Below are 27,010 nucleotides of genomic sequence, written 5' to 3'. Positions count from 1 at the left end.
AAATGATAAGAACAGTTGTCACCTAATGTCTTCATGGGAAACCCGTTTTAGAATAGCCTCGGAAATTCATTTTAGAAAATTATAACTTTATTCTTATTCATATAATAATTTTTTAAATATTAATATAATATATTTTATTTTATTTATATTATTTAAGTTAATTTTTTATTTTGTTTTAATCGAAATAGGAAATATGAGTATAACATAAATAAATTTAGAGTTCACATGTCATGTGACAAGTTGTTCTCTTTTGATTCAAATTCGTTTGGAGACTTGTACTCGTGTTGTGTTCGTGTCGTGCCCACTCGTGATCGTGTCATTATTATGTTAATTTGTAATCGTTTTGTTATCGTATTGTCTTAACAAAATGAATATCTTCGGAGAAGACGGTTTTGGCACAGTTTTCAAAGGAGTTCTTCCAAATAAAATTGTTGTTGTTAAGGTGTCGAAAAACATGAAGAAAGTCCACGTTGAACAATTCATCACCAACGAGAAGAAGGGTCAAGTCGAAGATTCCATAAACATGGTCATTATTTTATCGCAAGTCAATCACCGACACATAGTCAAACTACTTGATGTTGTTTAGATAAAGTGCACTTATTAGTATATGAGTAAATCTCAAACCTAACTTTACACAATCACATACATCCTAAAAACGATAAAACCAGTTCTCACTTCATGTCTTCTTGGGATACTCGTTTGAGAATTGCCTTGGAAATTAATGTTAGACAATTATAACTTTTATTCTTATTCATATAATAATTTTTTTAATATTTATATAATATATTTTATTTTATTTATACTATTTAAGTTAACTTTTTTTATATTTTAATCGAAATAGGAAATGTGAGTATAATATAAATAAATTTAAAGTTGACATGTCATGTGACAAGTTTTTCTCATTTCGATTTAAATTCGTTTGCAGACTTGTACTCGTGTTGTGTTCGTGTCGTGCCCACTCGTGACCGTGTCATTATTGTGTTAATTTGTAATCGTTTTGTTATCGTATTGTCTCAACAAAATGAATATATTAAGAGAAGACGATTTTGGCACTGTTTATAAAGGAGTTCTTCCAAATTAAACTGTTGTTGTTCAGTTGTCGAAAAACATGCAGAAAAGCATCTTTAACCAATTCATCCACGCCGAGAAGAAGGGTCAAGTTGAAGAGTTCATAAACAATGTCATTATTTTATCGCAAGTCAATCATCGACAGATATTCAAACTAATTAAATGTTGTTTTTTTCTTTTTTCTCATGGTGGTGCGGTGGTTATTACAGGGGAAAGAAGAACAAGAAACTCTTTTGGGTTCCGGCTATTATGCCTTGATTTCAGTTATCATCTCGACAGACAGCTTGTGTTTATGGTTTTTGTGCTGACAAGAAAAAGTGTCCAAATTGTGAGTAATCTTTTAAATTCAATGCAATTAATTATTAACCCAACAAAAGCAAAACTATTAGTTAACTAGCTGTCATCTTTTTTTTTTAGGTGGGGGCCATCACAGGGAATCAATCCTTGGCCTCTCCATAAAAGCAAACATTTATTTGTGGGTTTCAGGATTGGTTTGGTGTTATTGCAGGATTGATCGGACTTATGGTTAATTTGTTTCTGAAAGTGATGAAATGAGGAATGGAATTTGACCATTGACACAGATGGATAAATATAATTATTGTGTGGAATGTGGAATGAAATTACGATTATTGTGTGTTTTGGGGGAATAGAATTACAATTATTGTGTGTAATTGGGGTAAAGGAATTGACCATTTGACAGTGATAAATACAATTATAATTTAATTATAGAAAGTTATTTTAATTTTTAATTCTTACAGAAAATTTTAATAATTTTTTTTATATAATTGTTTTACACCAGATTACTTTATCACCATTTAAGAAATATATAAAATAAAAAACGATTTGGCACTGTTTATAAAGGAGTTCTTCCAAATAAAACTGTTGTTGTTAAGGTGACGAAAAACATGCAGAAAGACCACATTGAACAATTCATCCCCGACGAGAAGAAGGGTCAAGTCGAAGAATTCATAGACAAGGTGATTATTTTATCGCAAGTAAATCATCAACACATAGTCAAACTACTAGATGTTGTTTTGAGTAAGTGCCCTTATCTACGAGTAAATCTCAAATGTAACTTTACACGATCCAATTCATCCTAAAAACGATAAGACCAGTTCTCACCTCATGTCTTCTTGGGAAACTGGTTTAAGAATAGCCTCAGAAGTTCATGTTAGAAAATTATAACTCTTATTTTTATACATATAATAATTTTTTAATTATTTATATAATATATTTTATTTTATTTATACTATTTAAGTTAAATTTTGTTATATTTTAATCGAAATAGGAAATGTGAGTATAATATAAATAAATTTAAAGTTGACATGTCATGTGAAAAGTTTTTCTCATTTCGATTTAAATTCGTTTGCAGACTTGTACTCATGTTGTGTTCGTGTCGTGCCCACTCGTGATCGTGTCATTATTGTGTTAATTTGTAATCGTTTTGTTATCGTATTGTCTCAACAAAACGAATATCCTAAGAGAAGACGGTTTTGGCACTGTTTATAAAGGAGTTCTTCCAAATTAAACTGTTGTTGTTCAGTTGTCAAAAAACATGCAGAAAAGCATCGTTAACCAATTCATCCACGACGAGAAGAAGGGTCAAGTTGAAGAGTTCATAAAAAATGTCATTATATTATCGCAAGTCAATCATCGACATATATTCAAACTACTTAAATGTTGTTTTAGGAAGTGCCCTTATTAGTCAACGAGTAAATCTCAAACAGAAATTTACACGATCACATACATCCTAAAAATGATAAGAACAGTTGTCACCTAATGTCTTCATGGGAAACCCGTTTTAGAATAGCCTCGGAAATTCATTTTAGAAAATTATAACTTTATTCTTATTCATATAATAATTTTTTAAACATTAATATAATATATTTTATTTTATTTATATTATTTAAGTTAATTTTTTATTTTGTTTTAATCGAAATAGGAAATATGAGTATAACATAAATAAATTTAGAGTTCACATGTCATGTGACAAGTTGTTCTCTTTTGATTCAAATTCGTTTGGAGACTTGTACTCGTGTTGTGTTCGTGTCGTGCCCACTCGTGATCGTGTCATTATTATGTTAATTTGTAATCGTTTTGTTATCGTATTGTCTTAACAAAATGAATATCTTCGGAGAAGACGGTTTTGGCACAGTTTTCAAAGGAGTTCTTCCAAATAAAATTGTTGTTGTTAAGGTGTCGAAAAACATGAAGAAAGTCCACGTTGAACAATTCATCACCAACGAGAAGAAGGGTCAAGTCGAAGATTCCATAAACATGGTCATTATTTTATCGCAAGTCAATCACCGACACATAGTCAAACTACTTGATGTTGTTTAGATAAAGTGCACTTATTAGTATATGAGTAAATCTCAAACCTAACTTTACACAATCACATACATCCTAAAAACGATAAAACCAGTTCTCACTTCATGTCTTCTTGGGATACTCGTTTGAGAATTGCCTTGGAAATTAATGTTAGACAATTATAACTTTTATTCTTATTCATATAATAATTTTTTTAATATTTATATAATATATTTTATTTTATTTATACTATTTAAGTTAACTTTTTTTATATTTTAATCGAAATAGGAAATGTGAGTATAATATAAATAAATTTAAAGTTGACATGTCATGTGACAAGTTTTTCTCATTTCGATTTAAATTCGTTTGCAGACTTGTACTCGTGTTGTGTTCGTGTCGTGCCCACTCGTGACCGTGTCATTATTGTGTTAATTTGTAATCGTTTTGTTATCGTATTGTCTCAACAAAATGAATATATTAAGAGAAGACGATTTTGGCACTGTTTATAAAGGAGTTCTTCCAAATTAAACTGTTGTTGTTCAGTTGTCGAAAAACATGCAGAAAAGCATCTTTAACCAATTCATCCACGCCGAGAAGAAGGGTCAAGTTGAAGAGTTCATAAACAATTTCATTATTTTATCGCAAGTCAATCATCGACAGATATTCAAACTAATTAAATGTTGTTTTAGGAAGTGCCCTAATTAGTCAACGAGTAAATCTCAAACAGAAATTTACATGATCACATACATCCTAAAAATGATAAGAACAGTTGTCACCTAATGTCTTCATGGGAAACTCATTTTAGAATAGACTCGGAAATTCATTTTAGAAAATTATAACTCTTATTCTTATGCATATAATAATTTTTTAAATATTAATATAATATATTTTATTTTATTTATATTATTTAAGTTAATTTTTTATTTTGTTTTAATCGAAATAGGAAATATGAGTATAACATAAATAAATTTAGAGTTCACATGTCATGTGACAAGTTGTTCTCGTTTGATTCAAATTTGTTTGGAGACTTGTACTCGTGTTGTGTTCGTGTCGTGCCCACTCGTGATCGTGTCATTATCATGTTAATTTGTAATCGTTTTGTTATTGTATTGTCTCAACAAAATGAATATCCTCGGAGAAGACGGTTTTGGGACAGTTTATAATGGAGTTCTTCCAAATAAAATTGTTGTTGTTAAGGTGTCGAAAAACATGAAAAAAGTCCACGTTGAACAATTCATCCCCAACGAGAAGAAGGGTCAAGTCAAAGATTCCATAAACAATGTTATTATTTTATCGCAAGTCAATCACCGACACATAGTCAAACTACTTGATGTTGTTTGGATAAAGTGCCCTTATTAGTCTATGAGTAAATCTCAAGTGAACTTTACACAATCACATACATCCTAAAAACGATAAAACCAGTTCTCACTTCATGTCTTCTTGGGATACTCGTTTGAGATTTGCCTTGGAAATTAATGTTAGACAATTATAACTCTTATTCTTATTCATATAATAATTTTTTAAATATTTATATAATATATTTTATTTTATTTTATTTATACTATTTAAGTTAATTTTTTTTTATATATTTTAATCGTAATAGGAAATGTGAAGATAATATAAATAAATTTAAAGTTGACATGTCATGTGACAAGTTTTTCTCATTTCGTTTCAAATTGTTTGCAAACTTGTACTCGTGTTGTGTTCATGTCGTACCCAGTCGTGATCGTGTCATTATCGTGTTTATTTGTAATCGTTTCGTTATCGTATTGTCTCAACAAAATAAATATCCTCGGAGAAGTTGGATTTGGCACTATTTATAAAAGAGTTCATCCAAATAAAACTGTTGATGTTAAGGTGTCGAAAAACATACAGAAAGGCCACGTTGAACAATTCATCTCCGACGAGAAGTAGGGTCAAGTCGAAGAATTCATAAATAGTGTCGTTATTTTATCGCAAGTCAATCACCGACACATAGTCAAATTACTTAATATTGTTTGGAGGAAATTCTTTATTAGTCTACGAGTAAATCTCAAACGTAACTTTACAAAATCACATACATCCTAAAAATGATAAGACAAGTTTTCACCTCATGTCTTTTGGGAAACTCGTTTTAGAATAGCTTCAGAAATTAATGTTAGAAAATTATAACTATTATTTTTATTCATATAATATTTTTTTAATTATTGATATAATGTATTTTATTTTATTTTATTTATATTATTTAAATTATTTTTTTTAATCGAAATAAGAAATGTGAGTATAACATAAATAAATTTAAAGTTGACATGTCACGTGACAAGTTTTTCTCATTTCGATTAAAATTTATTTGCAGACTTGTACTCGTGTTGTTTTCATGTCGTGCCTACTCGTGATCGTGTCATTATCATGTTAATTTGTAATCGTTTTGTTATCGAATTGTCGCTACAAAACTAATATCCTCGGAGAAGACAGTTTTTGCACTGTTTATAAAGGAGATCTTCCAAATAAAACGTTGTTGTTAAGCTGTTGAAAAATATGCATAAAGGTCAAGTTGAACAATTCATCCCCGACGAGAAGAAGCGTCAAGTCGAAGAATTCATAAACAATGTCATTATTTTATCGCAAGTCAATCACCAACATATTGTCAAACTACTAGATGTTGTTTGGAGTAAGTGCCCTTATTAGTCTACGAGTAAATCTCAAACGTAACTTTACACGATCACATTCATCCTAAAAACGATAAGACCAGTTCTCACCTCAGGTCTTCTAGGGAAACTGGTTTGAGATTAGCCTCGGAAGTTTATTTTAGAAAATTATAACTCTTATTTTTATTCATATAATAATTTTTTAAATATTTATATAATATATTTTATTTATACTATTTAAGTTAACTTTTTTTATATTTTAATCGAAATAGGAAATGTGAGTATAATATAAATAAATTTAAAGTTGACATGTCATGTGACAAGTTTTTCTCATTTCGATTTAAATTCGTTTGCAGACTTGTACTCATGTTGTGTTCGTGTCGTGCCCACTCGTGATCGTGTCATTATTATGTTAATTTGTAATCGTTTTGTTATCGTATTGTCTCAACAAAACGAATGCAACGACCCAAAGTTGAATGACTGTGTGAAAATCTGTAAGAATGAACAGGGGAGTCATCATTGTTCATGTCCGTGGGGATATCACAACAATGGAAGCAAAGCTGACACTGGCTGTTCATGGGCTTTCCCTTTGCTCGCTATAGTTATTATCGGTACGTTAGTTATAACTAACTTTTGAAAACTGTATGTTTGTTTGAAAATTTTAAATTTAATTAGACATTTTTTACTGGCATACAGGTACTGGGATCGCCATAATATTCTTATTCAGGGTGTTTATCTGGATGCATCATTTGGTAAAGAAACAAAATCTGATGAAACTCAGACAAAGCTTCTTTCAACGAAACGGGGGCTTCATCATGAAAAACCAACTCTCATCTACTCAAGGGTCCTCCTCCATAGAAACTGCAAAGATTTTTACCGCCCATGAGTTAGAGGTAGCAACCGGAAGATACAGCAAATCTAATATCCTCGGAGAAGGCGGTTTTGGCACTGTTTATAGAGGTGTTCTTCCAAACAAAACTGTCGTTGCTGTCAAGGTCTCCAAAAACATTCAGAAAGGCAACCTAGAACCGTTCATCCCCGGCCAGGAGAAGGGCCAAGTAGAGGAGTTCATAAACGAGGTCGTCATTCTATTTCAGGTCAACCACCGAAACATTGTTAGACTACTCGGATGTTGTCTGGAGACCGAGGTTCCCTTACTAGTCTACGAGTACATCCCAAATGGAACCTTACACGACCACATCCATCCCAAAACCGGCAAGACCAGCTCTCCCCTCACGTCTTCTTGGGAGACTCCCCTCACGTCTTTGAAACTGAGTTTTCTAATTCTGTCGTATATATCTTCGCAGGTTATTGTGGGTAGTTTCATAGAAGATGGTGGGGGGTTCGGAAGAAATCCGAGGCAGTGAATGAAAGGAGCTTGCATCTGCATAGACCAATTTTGGTTCGACAGGAGATGGAGGTTCAACTTCATAATATACATTATCTTAGGAATATAAATAATATATTATTTAATGTGATCTCAAATATATTAAATATATTACATTTATTAATAAATAATGAGTTCCTAATATATACACAATTTTAGAATTTATTTGGAAAATAATTTAAAAAGATAATAATGTATACCAAATTATAAAAATTTATTAAAAAAATAATAAAGATTTTATCATCTAAAGATTTATATATAATTGTGATGAATATAATTTGTAAGACATTAGTTAAATATAATTTATATAAATTTTAACTTATAAATTAGACTTTGGTTATTAATTAAATTCTTATTTTATAAATTACTCTTTAAATGTATATAAGACCGCAATTTAAAGTCTTAATACTTTTAAAACTATTAAAGTTTTAATATTTAATCTCCTTAGTTTTATTAATAAATATATTTGTCTAATATAATAAAATAATAAATATAAATGTGAAAAAAAAACATTTATATAAATAAGATAGAGACTAACTATTTTTATTATTATTATTGAAATAAATATATTGATCTAATATAATAAAATATATAAACACGTAAAACTAATATCAGATCAGATCTTCTGCTACCGAATGGGGTGTTCCCCTGTTGCGGACCAATCAAAACTCAGCATTATTATTATATTAATAAATTAAAACTGGGTTGAAAGGAAGAGAGAGAACCCGAAACCCGTATTTTATTCCGGGTTCAGCAGAAATGGAAATGAGTGAAACTTCTTTCGCTTCACTCTATTTTACATGACCATTGAAGAGACAGTCTACACTGTTTTTACATGAGGTTGTCCATGTAAAATTGATTGATATATATTCACTCTTGAGTGAAGCAAACTTAAATTGACTCTGATTTATAAATTATGTTTATAAATTATGTTTATAAATTTATTTGTGATGTATTTAAATGATTAAATAATAATTCATATAATATTATTTCTAATATATATAAAATAATAAATATGAATTAATATAATTTTATTTTAAGATTAGTTTAAAATAATAATCATAAATTATATGATTTAAGATATTTAAATTAATTTTTATGAATGATAATAATTATATGTTATGATTGTGATATATTCAAATGAATTTGTACAAATTATTTCATAATGTATATATTTAAATATTTAATATGCACAAATTTTTTATAATGTATTGAAATATATTTTGACAAATTATTTAAAATTTTATATAATTATATAATTATATATTAAATATATACATATAAAAACATATTTTTAATTATTTTTGAAAGATATTTAAATAATTTTATAAATATATTTAAATAACTTTGTAAAAAAAAATATTTAATTTTTTTGTAATATATTTAAATAAATTAAAATATTTTAAAATTTATTTTTAAGATATTTAAAAAAATATTTAAATTATTTTATATTTTATATAATTATATATTAAATATATATAAATGTTCATGTAAAACCATTAACACATTTATGTAAAAACATTTATACGTTCATGTAAAAACATTTATGCCTTCATGTAAATCTGCAAAAAAACAAAAAAAAACAAGCACTATCAGGTGAAGCTTGTTTCACCTGAGTATTTACAACACTCAAATGAGTGGAACAAGCACTATCAAGTGAAGCTTGCTTCACTCAATATTTACAGCGCTGAAAGAAGTAAAGCAAACTTCACTTAATATTTAAGTTTGTAAAATATTTAAATTAATTTATTTTAATTATTTTATATGATTATATATTAAATATATATATAACAACATGTTAAAAAAATTTTGTAATATATTTAAATAAATTTGTAAAACAAAATATTTTTAAATTTATTTGTAAGATATTTAAAAAAAATTATTTAAATTATTTTATATTTTATATAATTATATATTAAATATATATAAATGTTCATGTAAAATCATTAAAACATTTATATAAAAACATTTATATGTTAATGTAAGAGCATTTATACTTTCATCAAGAAGTAGGCCACGTATAGCTAGTGGAATGAGATATTGTAATAAAATGTGACAATCGTTACTCTTCAATCCTTATATTTTTTCTCCACTATGTTTATACACACGCCAATATTTGAACAAAAACCGTCCGTTATTTTAACATCTTTCATAAATTGACATAATCATTTCTTGTGTTTTGATATAGTGCATAGGGGATGCTGGACATCGAAGAATACCATCAATCTCAACTGGATGTAAGGAATGCTTTATGTTCAATATGATTAAATCTTTTCTCGCTTTAATCCCATCCTTGGTCCTTTCTTTGAAATTCATTAAATTTCCCAACAAACTATCACATATATTCTTCTCAATATGCATGACATCCAAGTTATGTCTCAACATCAATAATTTCCAGTAAGGCAATTGAAAAAATATACCAAATTTGTTCCAGTTATCACCTCGGGATTCATGAATAACTTCCGTTTTTTTGGGCAGTTACTTTGTCAAACAAATTTCCTTTATATCTCGTGATTGCAATTGAATTTCGGAACCCGATAGTAGAAAATGAGGACCTCTATGCTTAGTACGTCCATCAAACGTATCGGTCTCTTTGCGCCAACGATGATTAGGCGGGAGGAATCGTCGATGATTCATGTAACACTCCTTCAGGAAATTTGTTAACCTCAATGATGTAGTGTTCTGATTACAAGATTGACATACAAATTTCCCATTTGTACTCCATCTAGACAAATTTTCATATACTGGGAAATCATTAATAGTACACATAAGAGCTGCCCGCAAGTTAAAATATTATTTTCTGTTTGTATCGTATGTCTTTACACCGGTACGTCACAATTCCATCAACTCTGAACCTACGCGGAACTGTAACTCACGAGGTTATATTGTTTTATGTTAAAAAAACTGTTTTTCATTTAAAATTGTCTTGAACAGGCCTGGTTTAAGATTCTGTCACTCTCGGGGTCATTTCTGCTGACTGAAAATTGGGGGACCACGAAGCAGGACGGGCGGGTTAAGTGTATCGTTTGGAGGCGTGTTTTTAGTGGTTCTGTTGCTGGGCTTTTAACTGCTGCATCCCCTGTTCAGGTCTGGTACTAAAAGAAACAATTATATATAAGAATTTGAAACTGAGTTTTCTAATTCTGTCGTATCAACTATTAATATAGTGGGCCAGAGAGGGTCTTTTAGTTGAGTAACCTCCAACTACGAATGCGGCTGGACACTTAGCCACTGAACTTAAGTTGCATACTTATTATTTCTTTCTAGTGAATTATTAGCTCACAGCTTTGTAGTACCCAAAATTCACATGTTTCATTTCTTTCCTTGTGTTCATATTCTGTTATTTCAGTTTTCCAAGGACCTTAATATCACAGCAGATCAGAAGAAATTTTTCAGGAAGGCATTTCATTCACATCATGATTCTGCTGCAGAACTTCTTCAGTCAGAGCACGCTGTAAGGCATCAATTTTATTAATTGGTTTCTATGTTAGTTCTAGTAATGAGTACTATTAGAAATGCTTCTTATGCAATGCAGATCCATTAATTGTCGAATATGTTTACCTCATCTACCTTCCATACATAAAATATCCATTAAACTGCTGCTATTGATGTTATATTTTTTCTTTCACTTTGACATCAAGTCACTTCGCCAAATGGAGCAAGAAAGTGCCAAGATTCTAAATGCCAAAGGTGAATTAAATGATGAAAATGCATCAACGTATGATAAGTTGCGACGAGTTTATGATCATCTGCATCGAGGTGTATCAGCGTAAGTTATTAAATTGCGTTCCACTTCTAAAAGATATTGACTACTAGTTGTTATGCTTTTCTTCATATGCACAACACTTTAATTTAATTTTATAGTCCATGGTGAATCCTTTGGAACCAGGTTATGATTGACCTCTTAATCTGAATATGTGCAGCATTTGATTAAGTATTCCTCTTTTAAACTGATTACGACTTTCTGTTTTGACCCAGTATTCCTCTTCTTACCTTTCTTTTTGTCTCCTGACAAATATTTTGTCCTGCCACTATTGTGACTGTTGAAGCCTTCATTTTCGTTAGAAACAATTATTTTCTATTAAGAATTTTGTTCTGGAAGTTGTTACTAACTTTGTTCTTAGTTGTTTGTTTTGGATTACTTTATATATGATAAAATATTTATAAATTATTAAATAAAAAGAAATGTAATATTTAAAAATAAAATATGGTTTTGGACTGTACATTCATTAATAAAGTACTTAAAAATTTATTAATCAAGGCTTCATCCTTTTTTTAAAAAATTAATTAAAATAATATTAATTTGTAAAAGGATTTTAGATTAAATCCCAATTTATATTTGCCAAACAAGTGTTTAAATGAGATTTTTTCATACTCAGCAAGTATTAGATTACAGCTAATAACAATATGAGAAATCTCTCTGGAAGAATCAATATTGTAAGCTACTTTATTTGTTTGATCATTGATTGGGTTTCCTAACTAATGTCAACATTCCTTCTTTTAATAGTAAAGTCCAATCAGGCTATGCACTTTCACTTTCCTGTTAATTATCCATTTGTTCTTCCCCTTGTATTCTTTCCAACTGTGCTTTATGGATTCACGAGATTCTTCAATCTAAAAGAAGTATACTACTCGTGCTTTCACACTGTTAACTCTCTACCCCACCCCAAAATTATTTTTTTTTCAGATTGGCAGAAGCTCTTGACATGGAACCTACAGTAATGCCAGAGGATGGCCACACAACCAGGGTTACTACTGTGGGGGAATCATCATTAACAAATTCTGATGAAGACACCAAAGCATTTTATGAAAGCTTGCCTGACCTTAGGTTTGTGCCATCAGATTGTTATGCCTAATGTTTATTGCCTTTTTCTTGAACAAGGAGTTGCATGATGATTTTCTCCTGTTGCTTTCTTCTAATGAGTTTTTAAGCTACAATATTGAGTCATTAAGCACTTATTTTATTCTATATCAGAGCTTTTGTTCCAGCTGTGCTTCTGGGAGAAGCAGAACCCAAGGCTAATAACCATTCTCCGAAGTCACAAGAGAAACCATCTGTAAGGAACTCATTTCTATTTTATTTAAGCTCCAACAACTATGTCATATACTTGTATCATAATATTTCTTTGTGTGTAATACATGGAGTGTACCTGCAATACCATTTTAAACATTCTATCCTAATGTTTTGACACATATTACAGTGATGCGAATGATAAATCAGTGGCATCCATTTAAAGCTTGTCATAATTGTTCTCTGAACACATCTTGCAAATCCTTTTTGCAATCTACTTAGCAGTGTGAAATGTATGTGAGATGTTAAAATTGTCACTACCTGGCCATACAAATAAGATATCTGCAAGGTTTGGTTGTTTGAATGAGATTTTATGATATTGAACCTAGTCAAGGAAGATTTGATATTTCATTCCAATCAGCTTTTTTTTTTTCTTTTTTTTTCTGTTCCACTTGTTGCTTCCACCTAACGTCTATAAATAATGAAAAATATGTATAGTGTAATATCCGAGTAACTATTGATTTTATTTTTCTTAACTTCAATATGTATACATATAGGATTCACATGAGCCAGACCAAAGTCAGAGCGTTAGCCAAGAACCTGTAGAGGCTTCCCGTGAAGCTGCAGTTGTTCAGGAGGGGAACAATGAGAAAGCCAAAGACAAAGATGCAAAAGAAAAGGAAAAGTGTAAGGATCCTGAAAAAGAGAAAGGAAAAGACAAAGATGCTGAAAGAAAAATAGAAAATGAAAAGGAGAAACTTAAAGGACTAGAGGGGACAAACTTGGATGGTATGTTGCAGAGGCTTCCAGGATGTGTGAGCCGAGATCTAATTGATCAATTAACTGTAACCATCTGTTCCAGCCTTGTCTTTTCTCTTTATATAATTTTTCTACTGTGAATACATCTAGTTTGTTCGTGAAGATTTTGGTAAATATGCATTTTCTATTTTCCAGGTAGAATTTTGTTATTTGAATTCAAAATCAAGCTTGTGAGAGCCTTGTTCAATGTTCCCAGGACATCTCTTGAACTGCTTCCGTATTGCTCTCGTATGGTTGCCACACTATCCACTTGTATAAAAGATGTTTCTTTCATGCTCTTACAACTGCTGGAGGAAGAGTTCAACTCTCTGATAAATAAGAAGGTTTGTTTAGTAGTTTGTTGCTTTCTTTTTTGAAAGTTTTGGTTACACTGAAATTAAAATATTATTTTGCCAGGATCAAATGAATATTGAAACAAAAATACGTAATATTCGCTTTATTGGGGAGCTCTGCAAATTCAAAATTGCTTCACCTGGATTAGTTTTCGGCCGTTTGAAGGTAAGTGAGAAATGTACATGGTCTCATCTTTATTTTAACTTGGAACTGTAGCTTTCATTACTTTTCCTACATTTATCCTGTTTCCTGATAATTCTGTTACATAAAAGTTCATTTTAATGCAATAAAGTACTTGTTCATCTTATCCTTTTTCTCATATTCAGCATAATATTCCCTCTACAGACTTGTTTGGATGATTTTTCGCATCATAACATAGATGTTGCATGTAATCTCCTTGAGACCTGCAGACAATTTCTCTATCGATCTCCTGAAACTTCTGTGCGAATGGCCAATATGTTGGAAATTTTGATGCGGTTGAAAAATGTCAAGAATCTGGATCCTCATCACAGCACTCTTTTAAAAAATGTTTATTATCTCTGCAAACCACCTGAACGATCAGCAAGGGTTTCTAAAGTCCGCCCTCCTTTACATCAGGTAGTCATTTTGTAATTTCTCTAACCTGCAAAATGAGTATCATTACTCATATCTTTAGCATTTTGAAGCATAATTTTGAACATGTAGAAAAATCTATCTTCAGGTATGCATATCGTTTGCAAAAATTCTTTTACAAGTGACTAGGCCTCGGATTGCTTTGCTAGGGAATATCCCTAGAACTACGGTATACAGAAATATATTGCAGTATCCAGATGCATCTAGGATTCCGGGGCTATTCCGGGATCTATTTTTCAAATGATAACTATATCCGAGAGAGGTATAATTGGGTAGTAATGTTTGATTTGTTTTTTCTAGTTTCAGAAAATAAACATTAGGGAATTAATAATTTTGTCTACGACTTTGGGGTGGCTTACTGAAGAAGAAGAACCGATTAAAGATAATGACCAGAGAATTCAATATGTGATCATCTGAGATGTCGCATAAGAGCTGCTGCTGTTTTTTGTGTTATACCCTTAAGAAAACATTTGTTGTTTCGGGAATTAATGTTTGTTTTGTTTTGTTGTAGCTGTTACCGACCTAGATACTAGTGGAGTTCACGGGTTGGAAGCGTTGCATCAGTCTCTGCATAAAAAGGAAATCAAGGTTATTAGGTCCTTTGTTTGATGAATCCAAAACTAACCCTTTATTCAATCATCAATCCCTTCATCTTTTAAATCATCAACCAAATTACCCTTTTCTTGTAAAGACATTTTACCCTTAAAAAACCCGGTTTTTACATCAAACAATTTATTTTTTTTCTTTCTAAAACCAAGATTATTTCCAAATAACCCTATAATATCAAATAAGCTCTAGTAGGTTGAATAACAATAAAATCATTGTAACGAAAGGCTACACTTATGATTGATTGATTGTTTGTTTGTTTGTTTGTTTGTGTTGGGTTGAAACAAAAAAAACAGCTTGTTGTAGCAAATCCTGGACCGGTTGTGACAGAGAAGCTGCATTTGTCTAATTTTGTAGAGTTGATTGGGGTGGAGAACGTGTTACTCACTGTTGCAGATGCTGTTCGCAGGTGTTCTCCCCCTGCAGGACCATGAAAGATGTCTGGCGTTGGTATTATTCATTGTTCATTTTCCTTGTTAGTTTCCCTATACGCGGTTGTGATAGTTTACTGATAATGTGCATTTTTTGTGTGTCAGCGACTACATCCAAAGAAGCCTTACTTGCAAACCGCAATGGGTTGGAAGAGAAGCAAACAAAGTTGCCCATTTTATTTGATTTCATTGCAAGATTGGTTCCTTTGGTCATTTTCCCTTTCCCTTGAGCTCTTTGCTCATTGCTAATTTTTTTCACTCTAAATTGGTAACAATTATACTAATAAATTAGTACAAATAAAGAGTTAATAACTTACAAGTTTTATTTATCCACATAGAATCTAATCTTAACACTAAGAAATTGAAAAAAGTTTGTATTTCAGCTAAAATCACATTGAAAGGTCTAATCTGATATGATGTAAGTGTGATATCAAAGGTTAATGAATGCATGTAGGCTTTGTTTCATTTTTATTCCTAGTTATATCAAACATAATAAAGAGGCGTCATCAATGTCGTGCATTGCTGACACAAATTACCTCTCAGAATCTTCAAAGGGCATAGAAGAGGCAAGCCAAGTCAACATTGCAGCTGGAAGGTAATTTTTATTGTTCTAATTTACTGGAAGGAACTCTAAAATATATTTATATGTCTTAATTCTTGAATAAGAGCTAAAGTAGAATTTGGAACAAGAAGTGGGCTAGATTCATCTATGTTCAGTTTGTGTAGGCGCAATTGTTTTGACTTTTCTTGTATTAAGTATATAATCAAGCCTTGTGATTCCTGTATCATCAAACATTACTTTGGTTGTTCTAAAGATCCTTTTCCATTTTCTGGTATATTTTCAGCAAACTTCATTTTCTGGTATATTTACAGCTACATTCTTTGTGGGGAATCATCCAAGCAACACTTGGCTTCTTTAGGTAAGCTCTTGTTATTGAACCGAACCAAACCAAACCTAAACCCTTTTTGAAATCTATTTTTTTTTTTGTTTTTCTTTCTGAATCCAGGTTGGGTTTCTTGATTGACTTGCCTTCTCATGCTGTGCCATTGTTGGCTTCATGGCGGGAGTTGCAATTACTAGTGCACTCCAACAGCTGAAAGGTCTTTTTGGTATAAAGGTTTTTACAAAGAAAACCGATATAATTCATGTCCTGAAATAAGTATTTCAAAGTGCCCATCATGGGTTATGATTTTATTTATTTTATTTTGTCTTTATATTTGAAACAAATTCCGCGATTCTAATGATTGTTTTGATTTCTTTGAATTATTCTTGGCAGTGGAATTGGGAGACGATACTGATAGGTGTGTATCGTTTCTTGGCTTTTCTTCTTCTCGCCAGGTTCAGGGTAAGTTTTGGTTTCTTTCTTTCATTTAGTAAAGCCTTCTCTGTTTTTTTTTTCTTTTTTCTCATGGTGGTGCGGTGGTTATTACAGGGGAAAGAAGAACAAGAAACTCTTTTGGGTTCCGGCTATTGCGCCTTGATTTCAGTTATCATCTCGACAGACAGATTGTGTTTATGGTTTTTGTGCTGACAAGACAAAGTGTCCAAATTGTGAGTAATCTTTTAAATTCAATGCAATTAATTATTAACCCAACAAAAGCAAAACTATTAGTTAACTAGCTGTCATTTTTTTTTTTAGGTGGGGGCCATCACAGGGAATCAATCCTTGGCCTCTCCATAAAAGCAAACATTTATTTGTGGGTTTCAGGATTGGTTTGGTGTTATTGCAGGAATGATCGGACTTATGGTTAATTTGTTTCTGAAAGTGATGAAATGAGGAATGAAATTTGACCATTGACACAGATGGATAAATATAATTATTGTGTGTAATGTGGAATGGAATTACGATTATTGTGTGTTTTGGGGGAATAGAATTACAATTATTGTGTGTAATTGGGGTAAAGGAATTGACCATTTGACAGTGATAAATACAATTATAATTTAATTATAGAAAGTTATTTTAATTTTTAATTCTTACAGAAAATTTTAATAATTTTTTTTATATAATTGTTTTACACCAGATTACTTTATCACCATTTAAGAAATATATAAAATAAAAAATGATCATACTAATAATAAGATATAAACTCAAATTTAAGTTAACAACTTCCTCCACATATTTAATTTTATTTATTTATTTGTGTATAGATATTTTTATGATATGTGTAATTATAAATAAAATAAAAAATCAACAAATTTATGTAACTCAAAGTGATCCTACATATTAATATGATATAAACTCAAAGTTAATAACTTCCTCACCGTATTGAAATGTTCCTCTTCATTTTTTATTATTATTTTTGTTTGTGTTTGTGTTGTAACAACATGGAAAAAACTAATGTTAAAAAAGAACAAACATACAAAATAAAAATGAGTAACTGTATCCTTCATTCACCCGAGTTTTTAATATTCCTATTTAAAAAATAATAATAAAGCTTTTCACTCGTGGTCATTATATATAAACCAGTCCTTCGTCTCTCTACCACCAAACAAGTTTTTAAAAAAAACAGAGAACTTGCTTCTTCTCTACCAAAGAAGCTGTAGCTACCATGGCATCTTCCCTTTCTTCTCTACCAAAAAATCTGTTACTGATCATATTTTCCATACAGTTGTATGTTTTCGAATTAGTAGCTGCTGAGAGCCAGTTCTGCAACAGGACATGCGAGGAAATATCAATTCCGTACCCATTCGGTACCACTGAAGGATGTTATTTAGCGAACGACACCTACCATACTGAATCCTTCCATTTGACATGCAAGGACAATGGAGGTTTGTATTGGGGGACTAAAGGCAGAATCCAAATCAGCGAAATCAATGTCTCTGCTGGAAGTGTCAAAAATTTTTGATGGAAATTGGGGAAGACTGTTATAATGAGTCTCAAGCCGACCCAGGATTGTCAACGGGTACATTCGTTGTCTCAACCACCGAAAACAAGTTCACAGCTTTGGGATGCGATACGTATGGGCAAATGGCGACCCGACGGGAAGGCATGAACTTTTTCACCGCCTGCACGGCCTACTGTGCCAACCTCGCCGACGTTCAAGACGGAAGGTGCGACGGTATAGGGTGTTGTCAAGCGGCGATTCCTCAGAATACACAGCATTTGCAAAGTCGAGTTCTCAGTTTTCACAATCATTCCAATGTGGTCGACTTTAATCCTTGCGGTTATGCATTTGTTGCGGCTACGAGCGTTTACCATTTCTCAAGCAAACACCTCAAGGAAAAGCCGCCTAAGGAGGACCGACCGGTGGTGCTCGAATGGGCTGTAAGTAACAAGACTTGCAAAGAGGCGGCCAAGGATGTTCAAACTTATGCTTTCAACGGTCAAAACAAGGAATGCTTGGACGTTCAGAATGGGGTAGGTTATAGGTGCAAATGCATCGATGGATTCAATGGGAACCCCTATCTCTTTTATGGTTGTGAAGGTACTAACTAAACTACTAACTATATACCCACAAAACCTCAGCTAACTAACTATTTCTTCTTCTTTTTTTTTCTTTCTTTCTTTTGATGATTAACCCTTTCATAACGCTCTTGTTGTTATGCTGCAGATATTAACGAATGCAACGACCCAAAGTTGAATGACTGTGTGAAAATCTGTAAGAATGAACAGGGGAGTCATCATTGTTCATGTCCGTGGGGATATCACGGCAAAGGAAGCAAAGCTGGCACTGGCTGTTCATTGGCTTTCCCTTTGCTCGCTATAGTTATTATCGGTACGTTAGTTATAACTAACTTTTGAAAACTGTATGTTTGTTTGAAAATTTTAAATTTAATTAGACATTTTTTACTGGCATACAGATACTGGGATCGCCATAATATTCTTATTCAGGGTGTTTATCTGGATGCATCATTTGGTAAAGAAACAAAATCTGATGAAACTCAGACAAAGCTTCTTTCAACGAAACGGGGGCTTCATCATGAAAAACCAACTCTCATCTACTCAAGGGTCCTCCTCCACAGAAACTGCAAAGATTTTAACCGCCCATGAGTTAGAGGTAGCAACCGGAAGATACAGCAAATCTAATATCCTCGGAGAAGGCGGTTTTGGCACCGTTTATAGAGGTGTTCTTCCAAACAAAACTGTCGTTGCTGTCAAGGTCTCCAAAAACATTCAGAAAGGCAACCTAGAACTGTTCATCCCCGGCCAGAAGAAGGGCCAAGTAGAGGAGTTCATAAACGAGGTCGTCATTCTATTGCAGGTCAACCACCGAAACATTGTCAGACTACTCGGATGTTGTCTGGAGACCGAGGTTCCCTTACTAGTCTACGAGTACATCCCAAATGGAACCTTACACGACCACATCCATCCCAAAACCGGCAAGACCAGCTCTCCCCTCACGTCTTCTTGAGAGACTCCCCTCACGTCTTTGAAACTGAGTTTTCTAATTCTGTCGTATTTATCTTCGCAGGTTATTGTGGGTAGTTTCATAGAAGATGGTGGGGGGTTCGGAAGAAATCCGAGGCAGTGAATGAAAGGAGCTTGCATCTGCATAGACCAATTTTGGTTCGACAGGAGATGGAGGTTCAACTTCATAATATACATTATCTTAGGAATATAAATAATATATTATTTAATGTGATCTCAAATATATTAAATATATTACATTTATTAATAAATAATGAGTTCCTAATATATACACAATTTTAGAATTTATTTGGAAAATAATTTAAAAAGATAATAATGTATACCAAATTATAAAAATTTATTAAAAAAATAATAAAGAGTTTATCATCTAAAGATTTATATATAATTGTGATGAATATAATTTGTAAGACATTAGTTAAATATAATTTATATAAATATTAACTTATAAATTAGACTTTGGTTATTAATTAAATTCTTATTTTATAAATTACTCTTTAAATGTATATAAGACCGCATTTAAAGTCTTAATACTTTTAAAACTATTAAAGTTGTAATATTTAATCTCCTTAGTTTTATTAATAAATATATTTGTCTAATATAATAAAATAATAAATATAAATGTGAAAAAAAAACATTTATATAAATAAGATAGAGACTAACTATTTTTATTATTATTATTGAAATAAATATATTGATCTAATATAATAAAATATATAAACACGTAAAACTAATATCAGATCAGATCTTCTGCTACCGAATGGGGTGTTCCCCTGTTGCGGACCAATCAAAACTCAGCATTATTATTATATTAATAAATTAAAACTGGGTTGAAAGGAAGAGAGAGAACCCGAAACCCGTATTTTATTCCGGGTTCAGTAGAAATGGAAATGAGTGAAGCTTCCTTCGCTTCACTCTGTTTTACATGACCATTGAAGAGACAGTCTACACTGTTTTACATGAGGTTGTCCATGTAAAATTGATTGATATATATTCACTGTTGAGTGAAGCAAACTTAAATTGACTCTGATTTATAAATTATGTTTATAAATTTATTTGTGATGTATTTAAATGATTAAATAATAATTCATATAATTTTATTTCTAATATATATAAAATAATAAATATGAATTAATATAATTTTATTTTAAGATTAGTTTAAAATAATAATCATAAATTATATGATTTAAGATATTTAAATTAATTTTTATGAATGATAATAATTATATGTTATGATTGTGATATATTCAAATGAATTTGTACAAATTATTTCATAATGTATATATTTAAATATTTAATATGCACAAATTTTTTATAATGTATTGAAATATATTTTGACAAATTATTTAAAATTTTATATAATTATATAATTATATATTAAATATATACATATAAAAACATATTTTTAATTATTTTTGAAAGATATTTAAATAATTTTATAAATATATTTAAATAACTTTGTAAAAAAAAAATATTTAATTTTTTTGTAATATATTTAAATAAATTAAAATATTTTAAAATTTATTTTTAAGATATTTAAAAAAATATTTAAATTATTTTATATTTTATATAATTATATAAAATATATATAAATGTTCATGTAAAAAACCATTAACACATTTATGTAAAAACATTTATACGTTCATGTAAAAATATTTATGCCTTCATGTAAATCTGCAAAAAAACAAAAAAAAACAAGCGCTATCAGGTGAAGCTTGTTTCACCTGAGTATTTACAACACTCAAATGAGTGGAACAAGCACTATCAAGTGAAGCTTGCTTCACTCAATATTTACAGCGCTGAAAGAAGTGAAGCAAACTTCACTTAATATTTACATTTGTAAAATATTTAAATTATTTTATATGATTATATATTAAATATATATATAACAACATGTTAAATTTTTTTTGTAATATATTTAAATAAATTTGTAAAACAAAATATTTTTAAATTTATTTGTAAGATATTTAAAAAAAATTATTTAAATTATTTTATATTTTATATAATTATATATTAAATATATATAAATGTTCATGTAAAATCATTAAAACATTTATGTAAAAATATTTATATGTTAATGTAAGAGCATTTATACTTTCATCAGGAAGTAGGCCACGTATAGCTAGTGGAATGAGATACTGTAATAAAATGTGACAATCGTGACTCTTCAATCCTTATATTTTTTCTCCACTATGTTTACACACACGCCAATATTTGAACAAAATCCGTCCGTTATTTTAACATCTTTCATAAATTGACATAATCATTTCTTGTGTTTTGATATAGTGCATAGGGGATGCTGGACATCGAAGAATACCATCAATCTCAACTGGATGTAAGGAATGTTTTATGTTCAATATGATTAAATCTTTTCTCGCTTTAATCCCATCCTTGGTCTTTTCTTTGAAATTCATTAAATTTCCCAACAAACTATCACATATATTCTTCTCAATATGCATGACATCCAAGTTATGTCTCAACATCAATAATTTCCAGTAAGGCAATTGAAAAAATATACTAAATTTGTTCCAGTTATCACCTTGGGATTCAGGAATAACTTTCGTTTTCTTGGGCAGTTACTTTGTCAAACAAAATTCCTTTATATCTCGTGATTGCAATTGAATTTCGGAACCCGATAGTAGAAAATGAGGACCTCTATGCTTAGTACGCCCATCAAACGTATCGGTCTCTTTGCGCCAACGATGATTAGGCGGGAGGAATCGTCGATGATTCATGTAACACTCCTTCAGGAAATTTGTTAACCTCAATGATGTAGTGTTCTAATTACAAGATGGACATACAAATTTCCCATTTCTACTCCATCTAGACAAATTTTCATATACTGGGAAATCATTAATAGTACACATAAGAGCTGCCCGCAAGTTAAAATATTATTTTCTGTTTGTATCGTATGTCTTTACACCGGTACGTCACAATTCCATCAACTCTGAACCTACGCGGAACTGCAACTCATGAGGTTATATTGTTTTATGTTAAAAAAACTGTTTTTCATTTAAAATTGTCTTGAACAGGCCTGGTTTAAGATTCTGTCACTCTCGGGGTCATTTCTGCTGACTGAAAATTGGGGGACCACGAAGCAGGACGGGCGGGTTAAGTGTATCGTTTGGGGGCGTGTTTTTAGTGGTTCTGTTGCTGGGCTTTTAACTGCTGCATCCCTTGTTCAGGTCTGGTACTAAAAGAAACAATTATATATAAGAATCTGAAACTGAGTTTTCTAATTCTGTCGTATCAACTATTAATATAGTGGGCCAGAGAGGGTCTTTTAGTTGAGTAACCTCCAACTACGAATGCGGCTGGACACTTAGCCACTGAACTTAAGTTGCAAAATTATTATTTCTTTCTAGTGAATTATTAGCTCACAGCTTTGTAGTACCCAAAATTCACATGTTTCATTTCTTTCCTTGTGTTCATATTCTGTTATTTCAATTTTCCAAGGACCTTAATATCACAGCAGATCAGAAGAAATTTTTCAGGAAGGCATTTCATTCACATCATGATTCTGCTGCAGAACTTCTTCAGTCAGAGCACGCTGTAAGGCATCAATTTTATTAATTGGTTTCTATGTTAGTTCTAGTAATGAGTACTATTAGAAATGCTTCTTATGCAATGCAGATCCATTAATTGTCGAATATGTTTACCTCATCTACCTTCCATACATAAAATATCCATTAAACTGCTGCTATTGATGTTATATTTTTTCTTTCACTTTGACATCAAGTCACTTCCCCAAATGGAGCAAGAAAGTGCCAAGATTCTAAATGACAAAGGTGAATTAAATGATGAAAATGCATCAACGTATGATAAGTTGCGACGAGTTTATGATCATCTGCATCGAGGTGTATCAGCGTAAGTTATTAAATTGCATTCCACTTCTAAAAGATATTGGCTACTAGTTGTTATGCTTTTCTTCATATGCACAACACTTTAATTTAATTTTATAGTCCATGGTGAATCCTTTGGAACCAGGTTATGATTGACCTCTTAATCTGAATATGTGCAGCATTTGATTAAGTATTCTTCTTTTAAACTGATTACGACTTTCTGTTTTGACCCAGTATTCCTCTTCTTACCTTTCTTTTTGTCTCCTGACAAATATTTTGTCCTGCCACTATTGTGACTGTTGAAGCCTTCATTTTCGTTAGAAACAATTATTTTTTATTAAGAATTTTGTTCTGGAAGTTGTTACTAACTTTGTTCTTAGTTGTTTGTTTTGGATTACTTTATATATGATAAAATATTTATAAATTATTAAATAAAAAGAAATGTAATATTTAAAAATAAAATATGGTTTTGGACTGTATATTCATTAATAAAGTACTTAAAAATTTATTAATCAAGGCTTCATCCTTTTTTTAAAAAATTAATTAAAATAATATTAATTTGTAAAAGGATTTTAGATTAAATCCCAATTTATATTTGCCAAACAAGTGTTTAAATGAGATTTTTTCATACTCAGCAAGTATTAGATTACAGCTAATAACAATATGAGAAATCTCTCTGGAAGAATCAATATTGTAAGCTACTTTATTTGTTTGATCATTGATTGGGTTTCCTAACTAATGTCAACATTCCTTCTTTTAATTTCCTGTTGATTATCCATTTGTTCTTCCCCTTGTATTCTTTCCAACTGTGCTTTATGGATTCACGAGATTCTTCAATCTAAAAGAAGTATACTACTCGTGCTTTCACACTGTTAACTCTCTACCCCACCCCAAATTTTTTTTTTTGTTTCAGATTGGTAGAAGCTCTTGACATGGAACCTACAGTAATGCCAGAGGATGGCCACACAACCAGGGTTACTACTGTGGGGGAATCATCATTAACAAATTCTGATGAAGACACCAAAGCATTTTATGAAAGCTTGCCTGACCTTAGGTTTGTGCCATCAGATTGTTATGCCTAATGTTTATTGCCTTTTTCTTGAACAAGGAGTTGCATGATGATTTTCTCCTGTTGCTACAATATTGAGTCATTAAGCACTTATTTTATTCTATATCAGAGCTTTTGTTCCAGCTGTGCTTCTGGGAGAAGCAGAACCCAAGGCTAATAACCATTCTCCGAAGTCACAAGAGAAACCATCTGTAAGGAACTCATTTCTATTTTATTTAAGCTCCAACAACTATGTCATATACTTGTATCATAATATTTCTTTGTGTGTAATACATGGAGTGTACCTGCAATACCATTTTAAACATTCTATCCTAATGTTTTGACACATATTACAGTGATGCGAATGATAAATTAGTGGCATCCATTTAAACCTTGTCATAATTGTTCTCTGAACACAGCTTGCAAATCCTTTTTGCAATCTACTTAGCAGTGTTGTGAAATGTATGTGAGATGTTAAAATTGTCACTACCTGGCCATACAAATAAGATATCTGCAAGGTTTGGTTGTTTGAATGAGATTTTATTATGTTGAACCTAGTCAAGGAAGATTTGATATTTCATTCCAATCAGCTTTTTTTTTCTTTTTTTTTCTTTTTTTTTCTGTTCCACTTGTTGATTCCACCTAACGTCTATAAATAATGAAAAATATGTATAGTGTAATATCCGAGTAACTATTGATTTTATTTTTCTTAACTTCAATATGTATACATATAGGATTCACATGAGCCAGACCAAAGTCAGAGCGTTAGCCAAGAACCTGTAGAGGCTTCCCGTGAAGCTGCAGTTGTTCAGGAGGGGAACAATGAGAAAGCCAAAGACAAAGATGCAAAAGAAAAGGAAAAGTGTAAGGATCCTGAAAAAGAGAAAGGAAAAGACAAAGATGCTGAAAGAAAAATAGAAAATGAAAAGGAGAAACTTAAAGGACTAGAGGGGACAAACTTAGATGGTATGTTGCAGAGGCTTCCAGGATGTGTGAGCCGAGATCTAATTGATCAATTAACTGTAACCATCTGTTCCAGCCTTGTCTTTTCTCTTTATATAATTTTTCTACTGTGAATACATCTAGTTTGTTCGTGAAGATTTTGGTAAATATGTATTTTCTATTTTCAAGGTAGAATTTTGTTATTTGAATTCAAAATCAAGCTTGTGAGAGCCTTGTTCAATGTTCCCAGGACATCTCTTGAACTGCTTCCGTACTGCTCTCGTATGGTTGCCACACTATCCACTTGTATAAAAGATGTTTCTTTCATGCTCTTACAACTGCTGGAGGAAAAGTTCAACTCTCTGATAAATAAGAAGGTTTGTTTAGTAGTTTGTTGCTTTCTTCTTTGAAAGTTTTGGTTACACTGAAATTAAAATATTATTTTGTCAGGATCAAATGAATATTGAAACAAAAATACGTAATATTCGCTTTATTGGGGAGCTCTGCAAATTCAAAATTGCTTCACCTGGATTAGTGTTCGGCTATTTGAAGGTAAGTGAGAAATGTACATGGTCTCATCTTTATTTTAACTTGGAACTGTAGCTTTCATTACTTTTCCTACATTTATCCTGTTTCCTAATAATTCTGTTACATAAAAGTTCATTTTAATGCAATAAAGTACTTGTTCATCTTATCCTTTTTCTCATATTCAGCATAATATTCCCTCTACAGACTTGTTTGGATGATTTTTTCGCATCATAACATAGATGTTGCATGTAATCTCCTTGAGACCTGCAGACAATTTCTCTATCGATCTCCTGAAACTTCTGTGCGAATGGCCAATATGTTGGAAATTTTGATGCGGTTGAAAAATGTCAAGAATCTGGATCCTCATCACAGCACTCTTTTAAAAAATGTTTATTATCTCTGCAAACCACCTGAACGATCAGCAAGGGTTTCTAAAGTCCGCCCTCCTTTACATCAGGTAGTCATTTTGTAATTTCTCTAACCTGCAAAATGAGTATCATTACTCATATCTTTAGCATTTTGAAGCATAATTTTGAACATGTAGAAAAATCTATCTTCAGGTATGCATATCGTTTGCAAAAATTCTTTTACAAGTGACTAGGCCTCGGATTGCTTTGCTAGGGAATATCCCTAGAACTACGGTATACAGAAATATATTGCAGTATCCAGATGCATCTAGGATTCCGGGGCTATTCCGGGATCTATTTTTCAAATGATAACTATATCCGAGAGAGGTATAATTGGGTAGTAATGTTTGATTTGTTTTTTCTAGTTTCAGAAAATAAACATTGGGGAATTAATAATTTTGTCTACGACTTTGGGGTGGCTTACTGAAGAAGAAGAACCGATTAAAGATAATGACCAGAGAATTCAATATGTGATCATCTGAGATGTCGCATAAGAGCTGCTGCTGTTTTTTGTGTTATACCCTTAAGAAAACATTTGTTGTTTCGGGAATTGATGTTTGTTTTGTTTTGTTGTAGCTGTTACCGACCTAGATACTAGTGGAGTTCACGGGTTGGAAGCGTTGCATCAGTCTCTGCATGAAAAGGAAATCAAAGTAATTAGGTCCTTTGTTTGAT

The 27,010-nt window shown here is 31.3% G+C and overlaps 2 protein-coding genes and 1 pseudogene across 2 annotated transcripts; all 3 read left to right on the top strand.

Annotated features, from left to right (window-relative positions):
• Positions 1–12,066: 12,066 nt before the first annotated feature.
• Positions 12,067–15,204, top strand: LOC124937366 (annotated as a pseudogene).
• LOC124937350 lies at positions 14,596–16,883 on the top strand. The gene is made up of 7 exons (XM_047477646.1): positions 14,596–14,752; positions 15,067–15,220; positions 15,307–15,796; positions 16,075–16,121; positions 16,479–16,547; positions 16,635–16,753; positions 16,842–16,883. The coding sequence occupies exons 3-7, from the start codon at positions 15,642–15,644 to the stop codon at positions 16,881–16,883; spliced, it is 432 nt and encodes a 143-aa protein (XP_047333602.1). The 5' UTR covers positions 14,596–14,752; positions 15,067–15,220; positions 15,307–15,641.
• Positions 16,884–26,155: 9,272 nt separating this feature from the next.
• Positions 26,156–26,960, top strand: LOC124919358 (sulfate transporter 1.2-like). Its single transcript, XM_047459587.1, has 4 exons — positions 26,156–26,385; positions 26,489–26,569; positions 26,707–26,805; positions 26,912–26,960. The coding sequence occupies exons 1-4, from the start codon at positions 26,236–26,238 to the stop codon at positions 26,924–26,926; spliced, it is 345 nt and encodes a 114-aa protein (XP_047315543.1). The 5' UTR covers positions 26,156–26,235; the 3' UTR covers positions 26,927–26,960.
• Positions 26,961–27,010: the final 50 nt, after the last annotated feature.

This window comes from Impatiens glandulifera, chromosome 1, assembly GCF_907164915.1.
Source record: "Impatiens glandulifera chromosome 1, dImpGla2.1, whole genome shotgun sequence".
NCBI lineage: Eukaryota > Viridiplantae > Streptophyta > Magnoliopsida > Ericales > Balsaminaceae > Impatiens > Impatiens glandulifera.
The sequence above is the reverse complement of the archived record's forward strand: the minus strand, read 5'-3'. Positions and strand labels throughout refer to the sequence as shown.

Bases quoted from the DNA above. Each gene is read 5' to 3' on its own strand.
- LOC124937350 (XM_047477646.1), top strand. From the start codon at position 15,642: ATGAATGCATGTAGGCTTTGTTTCATTTTTATTCCTAGTTATATCAAA. The intron at 16,122-16,478 runs GTAAGCTCTTGT...TATTCTTGGCAG, and splicing joins GCAACACTTGGCTTCTTTAG to TGGAATTGGGAGACGATACT. The intron at 16,754-16,841 runs GTGAGTAATCTT...TTTTTTTTTTAG, and splicing joins CAAGACAAAGTGTCCAAATT to GTGGGGGCCATCACAGGGAA.
- LOC124919358 (XM_047459587.1), top strand. From the start codon at position 26,236: ATGGCCAATATGTTGGAAATTTTGATGCGGTTGAAAAATGTCAAGAAT. The intron at 26,386-26,488 runs GTAGTCATTTTG...ATCTATCTTCAG, and splicing joins TCCGCCCTCCTTTACATCAG to GTATGCATATCGTTTGCAAA. The intron at 26,570-26,706 runs GTATACAGAAAT...TTCTAGTTTCAG, and splicing joins GGAATATCCCTAGAACTACG to AAAATAAACATTGGGGAATT.